We start from the raw sequence: 12,029 nt of genomic DNA on the forward strand, positions 1-12,029 counted from the left end.
GGCAAGTTAGTCCTATATGGCTGAAAATAGGCAGAGGGAGTGTGGGAAGGGAAGAAATCAGCAGGGCCACTTAGTTTGTCTTTCTTTTACCTTGATAGAGAATGGCAGTCTGTTTTCTTTGAAAGCATAAAAATTAAAAACAAGCTGCTGTCCTCCTTTAGTCAAAGGGGCCAGATTTCCATAGCAATCAACATAAATAGGTTTTCCTTCCAGAACCTATCAAAGCAAGAAATAGAAGTCAATAAAACCTCTTTTAACAGTAGATTCATGCATATAAGTATTATGATTTCCCCCAACACAGCTCCTGAGTTTAACACAAGTCCCCGCTCAGGTTACACTCAACAACAAATTAGAATATCCCTGCGCATTATGGCACGGTACTACGAGCACCTGACTGGTTTTTCTAGAGTAAGAGTGGGTAGATTTCTTCAAGAAACAGTAAGTTGGTGACCATGATTTCACCACAAGCCAGTCCTACTGTAGGACCAATGAGAAGGCATTCCAGCTGTCTGCAAAGCCCAACCAGGGCTACTTGGCAGCAGCGAGTGCAAACCCCACTGCAGACTGCACTGGGGCATCGACACATGTCCTCATGCCCCTCCAGTCTTGCCCTATTTTGTCCTTTTTGAGAAGTTTCATGACACAGCTTTGCCATGAACCTTTATTTAACAGGGCTTGTCATGGCCTTTGCAGGCCCTGCTGCTACTTGGAAAACACACTGCCCACCCAACAAGGAGGAAGCCAGCTGCAAGGAATGTACCTCAATGTCTTTGCTTCTTGCAACTTCCTCAAAGTTCTCTTGCTGCTCCAAAGTTTTGTCCACTTTGTCGTCAGTCATGCAGAAGCAGCGCAAATTGGATTCCACGGGGTCGTTCATTTTGGCAAATATCACAAACTTTGCCATGTAAGGAACACATATTAATTCTCTATAAAGCTGTGTTGCCAGCCCAACAGTCTCTAGTACTTGGTGGCAGTCTGCGAGCCAAAATCTGAGTGGGAAAAAGTAAACCAGTAAATCAACTTTTCATTGTGCTCCAACATTGCTTCAGCCTTTAAAGAGAAACTGTGTCCTGTATCCTTGGTCATTTTGCATGTGTACTGTCCTACAGCTTTAACCATCCAAAAATCGGAATACCTGGCAATGAAATGCTGACAAACTTATCTGACCCCACCCTGGGATCTCATAAAACTGTCTATCTGAAGGCTCATTTGAAGCCAAAGTGGGCAAGTTCAGTTTCTTGTGACCACACAATGTATATTGTAATGTACTGATGCTTCACTATACATTTGATTTGCTAAAACAAACACCTTTATAACACACAAAGCAAAACTGCGTCTCCCATTTAGGCTGAACCAAATAGGCCCACAGTGAACTTTCACAGAGACAGGTGTTATATTGCTATTTTTCTCATTTTATGATTAAGAGCTTGAAGACAAGCATGATACAAATTATAAATAGTTTATACTTTGTATCAGTCTTTCCCACAATATTTCAGCCCCGATCTGTTTGGTTCTTCAGCAATTCCCCCCCTTTTCATAAAGGTTCCTATAGTTGCAATGTTGTTTATGGAATGATAAACTCTCTACCTGCTATACCATGAATTTTGTCACTAGAATGTGTGATTTGTACAGATCCTGTTAAATGCCTCCAATCAGCAGGTAAGTCCATGAAGATTAATTTCGTATCACAAATGATATTTTTGTGAGAGCAATATAATATAATTTTCAACTAAAAAGCCGACAGCCAGAACTTAAATGTCTTTAAGTCTTTAAACAAATACATTTTTATGATCCCCCCATTTTTTTTTAAAGGGATGAACATTTTAAGCTTTCCCTTTCTGTTGCCATTTACAGGAAAACCAAAGCCCTGTGTGGCATGGCAGCCTTCAGAGGAACAGGCTGTGTGCCTGCCAGGAGACCCCAGCACAGCAGCACAGGCTGGGCCAGAGCTTTGTGTGCAGCCCTGGGTGTGTGGGATGCTGACAGGCAGTGACAAAGCAGCATCTGGGCCATTTCTGCTTCATCAGCCTTGTGAAAGGCTTCCAGAAAGCCAAAACACAACCCCACAACCAGGCACAGTGCTGATCAAGGGAAGCCATTCCCGAGCTGCCTTTGGCAGGGTCTGTTCCCATACCTGGCTGAAACATTGGTGGTGAAGGAGACGCAGTCGTTGGAAAACGTCAGCGGAGTGGTGCCCGTGATGTCCTCCCACTGTGCAGGTGAAGTGCCTCCTGTGCAAACAACACACACCAGGGAGATTTCCTTTCAAACACTGAACACACACAGACTGCATACAGAATATCTCTATCTCACACATAAAAAGAGAACCTAGACATTAATGTTCTCCAACAGCTGAGCTCCATGTTATACGTGGCATCACATGTCCCACAACAAAAAACAATGATGTAAGCAAAGAACACACCTACAAGTCAACAGCAATCCCCCTTGGATATCAGCTAAGACAGAATTACTCCTGCAAACTACTTTTACTGACAACCATGTTTAAGAGCCAAGACTGAAAGTCTTCATACTGGCTAAATATAAAATAGTGTTTAATCAATGCTGGGAGAGTTCTTTTACAATGGCATGGGACCAGATACAAAGCTCAGGGAATCAGTGAGAGCCTTGGAAATAACCTCAGCTGCCTTTGCTCAGGAGAGCTGATCTGAACCCCAGTGGCCCAGCACAGCAAGGTTCCCTCACTGGAAGGCAGGAGATGTGAGAGTGAGCACAGAAACCTTTGCAAAGAGCAGGATTTGCTCTAACCTGTAATGCTACATAGGAGTCGAAGGCTGGGAGTTGTGTCTCCTTTGTACCCGTTGGTTACTCCTTCTCCTGACGGAGGTGGCACAGGAATTGTCATGGTTATTGGCTTATGGAATTTTCTTCTTCTTGGCTCCACAGTGACAATGGGACTGAATGTTGCTTTATTTCCAAGGATTTTTTTGACAATCTCTTCCGGAACTGGTTGAGCCTGTCAACACAGGGAACATACTTAAACTAGAGCTACAAATTGTTTACAGACATGCAGAATTATTTTCTGAATGATAATTCTATTTTCTTTATATTTTCTCTAGAATTTTACTTTTTTTATTTTTTCTCCCAGGAAGCCCTCTCCTACAACTCTCAAGGATGATTACTAGTGCAATTCATATTTATCTTTTATTCAAAAACCTACTTCTGATTTCCTAACAGCTAACTTGCAGAGCTAAATCTCAGAAGCTTCTCTGCAGTATTTACTGAAAGTTTTTCAGAGCATGTTTGGTTTTGCTCTTAATTTACAGTGATCAGTGACATGAAGTACAATTTCAAAATGCAAAACGAGGCCTATTTTGCACTTGAGCAGTGAGGACTAGACACTGTCTCCTGGAGGTGATGGACGATTCTTACATTTCTGCCAAATACAGATTCGTGCTCTTGAGGAACACCGCACTCTGACTGACCTCTGTACTCAGTGCTACCTGTGATTATTAGAAAATAAATACTTGTTTGGGTCAAAATCATAAAGAATCATGAAGTTATAGAAGACTTGTAAGTAGACTTCCCATTTTCTACAGTCAAAAGTAACACACGTGGTAATAGGAGTTTGCATCCATTTGCCTTTTTTATTTTTAAATTTTTTAAGCTTTCAAGTCTGTTCAAATCAGGCTGACCCGTGACTTGCTATTATTCAAATTGCAGTGTGCTCTGATATGCAGAGAACATGCTGTTACACTGCAGTCTCAGCAGTCACAACACTGCATATGGAGATGTCATATTTCCTTCATGCTGGAGAGCTCTGGGAAGGCAACTGGATAACCAAAAGAGCAGAAATTCAATTTTCTCACGATTAATCATCTTGAGATATAAAGTATCTTTGTCAGAAATGTTTCAGAGTGAATGTAAAGCACTGCAATCCAAACCAGCACCTCTTTTTCACAAACCCACCAGACTTGTCAGGCTATTAAGGTAATTTTAAGCGATAACTAACTGAACTCAAAGATGCCTCCTATTCCTATGGAATATTTCTGCACTTTCTGTGCAGTTTATTTGAGTACAGTTTAAGCTATTTGCCCTTCCCAGAATTCATCCCTAGGAACGCCAGTGAAGAACGTCCTAAGACACAGCAGATGTGCATGGGAGGTTTTTGACCCAGTAACAGCTGTCAAACAGCTGCATGTAATCCCTACCGAACACATTCCTGTGGCAAAGGGCAGCCCAGTGACCCCATCCACAGGCTGCTGCTCTGCCACAGGAGACAGGGACTGCACAGTGCCTGCAGAGCTGCTGGGGCTGTGATGGCTCCAGGTCTTTGCTTTCCCCTCTCCATTCCTGGGGTGCCAAGCAATACTCAGGGAGGTGATCCAAGGGGTGCTGGGCTTTTGCCACAGGGAGGAGGACTGTGCACCACCTGTGCCTGGGGGACACCGAGTGTGGCAAACGGGTGCCAACTCAGACCTGAGGTGTGAAAAGCCCCTTGTCACAGCCCACTGCTGAGGAGCTGCAGCTCTGTAGCTTCCAGTCCTGTGCATCGAGACAGGTGCCCTTAAGAGATGCTGCAGGTATGAACACTAAAACATCTTTACCTGGAGCCCCACGCGGATTCTCTTGGTCAGAGCCCCCTCGGGGAAGGAGGCCTGGACACGTGGCACCGTGGTGCTGCTCAGCACCCCACCCTCAGGCCCGATCTGGTTACTCTCCTGCTTGATCCGGGAAACCACTGCGAAGTACTGGGGGAAGTCCTTGGTGACGATCCTGCAGATCCGCTTCTTCTCCAGCTCCTCCACGCTGTCCAGCTCTGGGGGCACAACACAGGTAAAATGCTCAGGCATCCCCTGCCCAGGTTCATCCCACACACATCTGTGATGTGAGGTTTTGAATAAGCCTCAAAATGCCTAAGAAGGTTAGGGGGTTTTATTATTATTTATTTACTACAGGAGATTAAAAAAAAGCCATTCAGGGCTATCGATTATCAAGCTCTGTTTTTTCTGTGAATTTTTGCATAAATCTTGACAATGAGGGCCAACAGCAATAGACAAAAAGACTTGCTAGGACACCTAAGTACTTGGGTGTGACAGTCTCTGCAGTAGCAGCTGCCACAGAATGGCAGGTTTGTCACACAGCATAGAAGTCCAAGGAGGGCTGAAGGAGACTGTCAAGCTTCTTCCCTCTCTCATTTCTATCTAAAAGCACTCAAGTGCACTGATCCTTCTGTGCACTCCTTCAAATTATTCCCAGCCTCTTCCCTCATACAGCACTGACATACAGAAAACCACAGGAGATCAGAGTCGGTTCATGAACTCTCTCCCTTCACATCAGGTGTGCAATCGAGAGCTTGCCCACCTAAGGCACTTGAGACAGTTATTTCCCAGACTGGCATCCAAAAATCCTGACCAGATTCTCCATGAAACTGTGGAAGTGACAGGGCTCTGTCTCCCACCACTACCAGTGAGCTGAAGCAATAGCAAGCTTCCCTTCCACATCAGGCTTCCAGCCATTTGGTCATCTGCCCCAAAATAACTGCAGTGCACCCCTCAGTTCCCAGAGAACCTTAATGCATCTTCAGACACTACTGAAACAGAATCAGGTCATCAACCATCAGTGCTCTCAGCCACATTCCCAGCTTGTAGGGTCACCAGGGCTCAGAAAGGTGCACAGAGTACCATTAATTAGTTAAGTACATGACAGTTTTCCCCATATACGCACTGGGGAAAACTCTGTGATACAACAAAAATATAACTACTTTTGCAACTACGTGTGTATATAAATATATATATTTGCACTAGTGAAATCCCAAATGCATTGGTGAAATCCCTGTGATATAAACACTATACACAAATGGAGATAATTACGTAACTGTCATGCATTTCTCCTTGTAACTTCTTGCACTTGGCCTTTTAATCTCTTGTAATTTGGCTTCATTTCAGCACTCCACAAATTTCAGCTCTTATTTTCCTCCTTAAAAACGGAACCTCTAAATAAAATTTGTTCCTCCAAAGATGACATTTTTATCAGATCCAGCAAGAGAAAGCAGGAAGACCAGAAATAATACTGGACAATAATAAGACAAAAGACACTTGTAAAATACTTCGTGACTGAGACATTTTCCTCCTCTAAACGTGTAAGCTCAATTACAGTTCCAAAAGAATTAGGATGTAAATTTGGTAAAATGTCAGTTTTCCATTTTAAAACATTCAGCAGGTAGTTTGGATTAATCACACAGTGCTGCTGTGGATCATATGTACCTACCAGAAGTGGATAATTTCTTATCATAATGTCAGCTTCCATTTACTTTGACTCAGAGATTGGTATCTGAAGCCCTCTAATGAGTTAGGCATTCTGCCTGCAGCCCCTGGAAGCAATGGCTTGTGCAGGAGACAAACTGGATTCTTAAACTCCCAGGCAGGTATAATCTTGACTGGTAAATCCTAATCATCTCCCGTTTGTTGCTAGAGAAAAAAACCCACTGTAAAATGCTCACAGAGATTAAAATGCTCACAGGATAATTAAAATTCTCCTGAAGTAGAAAAACAGTGGTTTATAAAAGAACATTTCAAAGTCCTTTGAGCCTGGCAGGCACTCTCCTTCAGAGGAGGAAGAAGATGTGAAGATTAGAGTGGCAGAGCAGCAGTCAGGCATGGAGAGGAGTTGGACTATATATAGGGAGGTTATGTTTGGATAATACATACGTAAGCTTCTGTATGAAGTTGCCCTCTAACAGAAAAAGATGATGAGCAATCAAACCACCTCTCTTACCACCCTGAGAAATGCAGCAGTAGCATGACAGAAGTAATGAAACAGGGAAAACTAGTCCTGGGAGAGCTCACGTTTCCCGAACACACCTCGTGCAATTTACAGAGGGAGATATCATCATTACTATTTTCCTCAGCTGCTGACACTTCATTCCTGGGCAAAGTGTTTCACTGATAAACCTCGAAGCATTTTTGGTTAGATGGTTGGGGTTTGGAGGGAAGGGGGTTTTAGCCACAGAGAAGTATGCTACGCACCCCATCTTACAGACAGGGATAGCAAAGCAGGGACAGGCAAAGCAGAAAGGTTAGAGGAAGAACTGGGAAGAATCTCCCAATGTCACTGTCTCCTAGGCTTGTGCTTACAGCCCAAGAACACTTACAGCCATCCAGCTTTAGGAGTCAAGAGGAAGGTGTTGTGAATATAATGTGCACAGAGGTCTTCTCCTGCCACCCATGTGTATGGTGCACATATGCTGCAATGGTTTGGTGGGAGTGATCGAGGAGAGAGGACATGGAGAGAGGGGAAGGAGGGAGGAGAAGAACATCACACCTCCCCACCCTTTGGTGCATGCTGCCACATGGATGTTAAGGCTCCTGGACAGGAGAAGAGAAACCCAGCCATGTCCTCCAAGGGCAGAGAGGGGCCTCACACAGGCTGTCTCAGGTCAAGGAAAGCAATCACACCAGTTCTGTCTGGTGACAGGCAGTTGTGGATCGAGTTCATCCACATCCAATACCTTTCTTTTTTTACTTTCAGATAAGGTAATACCAAATGAGAATCTTCTGACTGGAAATAGAGCTAGACAAGTCACAGAACACCTGGCTGTTTCACGAGCTTCAAGGTGTCTTTGTGTGATCTGGTATCTGGTTTCCCTTGTCGGGGCCTCAGAAGAATTTTGCCAGCACTGAAAAAGCAAATCTCACTTGTACTTCCCAGCCTGAACAGAGTTGTGCAACCCTCCCTCAGTCCTGGCTGAAGCAGAGCTGACCTTGTCACCGTGCACAGACCACAGGGTGGGGTGAGCACAGGATCCCCATTTTCCCCACAGAGAGATGTGCTCATTAAGGAATTGCTGCACTAAAAGCACGGCATGCAGGAGGCAGCTTCCACATGGATAAAAATACAGGAGGGGGATGGAGGCAGGGAGAGCATATGGCAAGGGGCAAGGAGAAGCTGAGGACAGGAAGATACTGGTAACCAGACCCACCCTCCCAGCCTCAGTGTTTCACATACATAACCAGACACTCCCAGTGCCACAGGGATGTTTCACCCTCAAATAAGCCAGTGTCCTTTATGTCTATTTTTGTGCAGTCTTTTATCTTGCCATTCACAATGTACAGTTTAACAGCAAAATGTTCAAAAACTTTTCTTGGAAATGTGGCAAAATCACTGCTGAATAATTTATCGTGGTATTTTAAACTTCAAGTATAAACAAGGTCACACTCTGGTTTGATCTGACGATTCAGTTATGTAAAGACTCCTGCTTTCCATCTGAAACCACACTGTGCAGCTGCAAGCATGTTGTAGCCACAAACATTTGCATTTCTTGGCTCACTAACTGGCTTGCAAATGGCTGTTAAAAGATTATCTACCCCAATGTGTGCATTTGTGCCCAAAGTTTGTCTAAGGGTATCTCTAAAGGGTGCAGGAATGTTAAAAGCAAACACAAGTTATATCTAAAAGGAGCCTGTCTGAAAATGTAATGTATTTACCAACTACAAGGCAGAGAGCTTCTTCCTAAAAAAATAATAAATTCAAAAAATACATATATTTTATTTGATTCAAGTATAAATAAATGCAACATGGCCAAGAGCTGTGAATTGCTACCCTTGTGTCTGGAGCCACACTCCTCCTACTCCTAAAAATGCCAAGTTCCCTATATTCCCTCAGCCCTGTATTTGCCTAAGTACAGCACCATCCTTAAAATAAAACCTATTTAGGCAGAAGCCTGATTGCACCAAAGAAAAACAGGCTCTTTACATCATGTTCATTGTTCTCTCATGATAATAACCCAAAAGTTCTGCTGTTATTTAATCCTGCATTAGCCCTGGAGCGGTGCCTCCTGCTCGGGATTATTTTGGGTCTAGGACGAGGCTTCCCAGCAGATGGTGCTGCTTCCAGTACAGAGCAGGTTTTCGGCAGTCCCCACGGAGGGCCAGGAGCCAGGATGTCCTTCCTCTCATCCCTGCCGGCTAAGGGGGAGAGCAAAACAGGCACGACAAAACAGAGGAGCAAACTGCATCGTTAAAACTCGGCGTGTTAAGGAGCTGGGAATAAAGGTCTGATTGCCCTCCTTCACTACATGGGTAGGAAAGGACTTGTGATCACAGCACGTCTGGCAGAGAACGGACCAGCTGCTTCTAACAGAAAAAGGGCCCTCCTGCAGCACCTCCTGGCACTTAGAGATGATTATACAGATGAGTTTTCTTGCAAAGACACACTAAATTCCTCTAAATCAATATGAGGCTGCTTTGTACTTAAATTAGAGCTTGCTTCTGCCTCCAGAGTTCATACCTGGAATAAAACTTCTTCCAAACTTATGGCTTCTGAGATGCAAGATACTCCCCCAGAGCCAAGTCTAATTGGTATTTTGTAACAAACCAGTAAAAGTTCAGATGAAAAAGATCCCAACCCACTCAATTCTACAAATTTGTAATTTTTTTGTCATTGCTTGGAAGACCTCTTACACTGAAAAGGTGTCATTTAACTAAAGCGGAATTTTGTCAAAACCCTTGCACTATTTTAGTGCAGGGTGGGTTGTGTTTGTTTTTTGTTTTCCTAGCTAGAGAAGGATTAAGCTAAAATGAACTGAACAAATAATCAACACAGTGGATGTGTCTGCAGTATTTTTTCTCCTTTTCCTCTCACAAATGATTGCCTGGGTTTGTAAAAGCCATTCCTGAGGTTTGGCTTTTAAGGTGTCAAATATTTTCTCTCTAACAGAGTAATGTCCATCATACTTTCTGTGATTACTTGGCTGTACTTACACCCACTAACCTCAAACAGCAGTTCCCCAGGAGGAAAGAGCTACCTGAAACGCTCAGTAGATCAGAAAGTTGTCCTGCAGCTCCACATTGTGAAGCTTATTATTTTAGGCTCTGAGGGTACTGAGGGCTTCATGCCCACCTTTCTCAAAGTGTTTTTATTTATTGAGCTCATCTCTGTAAGATGTCAATTTATCCATATGCGAACTCTTTCGTAAGTGTTGCAAGCTGCAGCAGTTCACAACAATATTTCTGTGCCCAGATTTCCTATCCCCAAATCAAACTAAGCTCAGTTTGAAAAGTACATGAAGCAAATAAGCAAGCTGCTGATCAGTGCTGACTACCTCACCCCTGACAAGGCACCACTACTTCACCCAAATACCAAATCATCACTTCTGATCTCATACCAGTGTGCAGAGAAGGAGGGGCAGAGGTGAGATTTTTCTTCTTGAAAGGCTGCAACTACTGCATTTGATCCTGCAGCAATCGTAATTCCCCAAGCCATACTATCCTGGCCCATGTCCATCCCTTGCCTGTTCCACTGCTTTTAGGTATCCTTCAGTGATGAGGTTTATTTTATTTTTCCAAACCCACTGACAAACACTTGCAGTGTTTCTGCTCTCCTGTTTGGTTGGCTCTGTTTATTTTGAAATAAATAGCTCCAATAGATCATCATGTAACAAGCAGATCTTTGCCGTTGCACTGTGGTTGTACAAGCTCAGGTGCAGTTCAAATACTTTGAAGTCAAGCCTATCCTGCTGTCTCCATCCCCAGATGATCAGGAAATCAGTAAAAATGCTGAATTTCAGATACCCAGGGAGATCCTCACAACAGCACAACTCTCCACGTTCCCAAGGAATGCCTTTTGCTGAGGCTGCCCTTGTCAAACAAGGAGAGGCTGAAATCAAAGGCAGAGCTCCCCCACCGACACCTCTCAGAGCTGCCATCCACAGCCACATCATTTCCTTCACAGGCTCTCGCAGATAATGAAAGAACTTTCCTGCAGCTTGTACCCTATCACACTACGACCTTCTGCAGGAGGCTCTCCAGAGAAAATCCTGTGGATAAACCCTTACAGAAAGCCAAAGTTCACACCACAAACTGTTTCATTCACACTCAGATGCAAAGAGCTCAAGCAATAGTTTATCAGCACAAGTATTGAAAAATGCTTGCTAGAAGAAAGCAGGGGTGCCAAGGAATCACTGCAGCCCCACAGCCTGGCTTTGCCCACTATTTGTCTTCAGGGACCATCTGTGACAGCATCTTCTGATGGAGTTGTACAGCTGGATCCCCTCATCTTGAGGGACTCTCACACAAACAGCAATGTTCAAGCAAAACAAGGGAGCCAGACTTCCCAGATGGGCATCAGGAAGGCAGGTTGTGTACTTGTGGGAGGCGGTCTCTAACAACACCATTTGAAATAAGAATGCTCTGCGGGCCGAGGTCTGTGTCTGTGGGAAAGCCTGACAGAGCTGATATTTACACTTCATCCTTGGTTTGGAACAACCTTCCCATGGCCCTGCCTGAGCAGCAGAGACACGTGTACCTCCAGCTGGGTGTTATTCTCAAATTCAGGCTGTAAAGCAACTGTGCAACTCTGCTTAAACTTGGCAAGACTTCAGACCAAAATTCACCACTCATTCCAGGATGTCTCCAGGCCACTGCAGAACAATTTCTCCTTACACTCTTTCCATCACTTTAATATGGAACACACACTGTATTCCCTGAAGTCAGACATCCTCTGCACTGTTTTACTTTAGTTTGCTTTAGTCAGCCCGTGTTAGCAAGCCTTCACAAAGGCAAAGCTTGCTAAAGCTTTGAGATAATATTTACCTTCATCCATGCCATTGAGTATTTCAGTTAAGTCTTCATGTTTGCTGTCATACTGGTGCTCTTTCCACGTTTCCCCGTTCTCACTTCGGAGTACGATCAGTTCTCTTTCCTTGCCTCTCATTGATCCAAAATGTGGGATTTCCACTATGACAGGGCTAGAGAAAAAGGAATCATGTTATTTTTAGCCCTGTATTTCCTCATTGCCCTTAATTTCCTATGGGTCCTTAAGAAAACTACAGTCATTTTAAATAGTTAACACTGTTACAGTAAAAATGTTTTTAAAACTGCCAAAGCTGCACAATCCTTTATCATTTAAACTGTAACTAATGGATAAATTGAAAATACTAATATATACCTCATTTTTTGTGCAAATCTTTTGAAATACCTGCCTCCATGAAAAAAATAGTGACAACTTTTAGTAAGGAGAGTTCCCTGTTCATTTATCCCGGGGTTTAGGTGATCCAACCTGCCTCCAGCACA

At 43.7% G+C, this 12,029-nt stretch overlaps 1 protein-coding gene across 33 annotated transcripts in view; it reads right to left on the minus strand.

Annotated features, from left to right (window-relative positions):
• The window catches only part of ANK3 (ankyrin 3), a 347,313-nt gene that overhangs the window by 41,088 nt on the left and 294,196 nt on the right, over window positions 1–12,029 (minus strand). For all 33 annotated transcript variants that reach the window (XM_048311273.1, XM_048311276.1, XM_048311277.1 and 30 more), the window contains 6 exons: window positions 11,550–11,704; window positions 4,566–4,777; window positions 2,767–2,974; window positions 2,135–2,231; window positions 761–989; window positions 91–216 (listed from right to left, as the gene is read on the minus strand). In XM_048311273.1, coding sequence (XP_048167230.1) covers window positions 91–216; window positions 761–989; window positions 2,135–2,231; window positions 2,767–2,974; window positions 4,566–4,777; window positions 11,550–11,704 — 1,027 coding nt within the window. The remainder of the gene's footprint in view (window positions 1–90; window positions 217–760; window positions 990–2,134; window positions 2,232–2,766; window positions 2,975–4,565; window positions 4,778–11,549; window positions 11,705–12,029) is intronic.

Source organism: Corvus hawaiiensis, chromosome 8, assembly GCF_020740725.1.
Source record: "Corvus hawaiiensis isolate bCorHaw1 chromosome 8, bCorHaw1.pri.cur, whole genome shotgun sequence".
Lineage (NCBI taxonomy): Eukaryota > Metazoa > Chordata > Aves > Passeriformes > Corvidae > Corvus > Corvus hawaiiensis.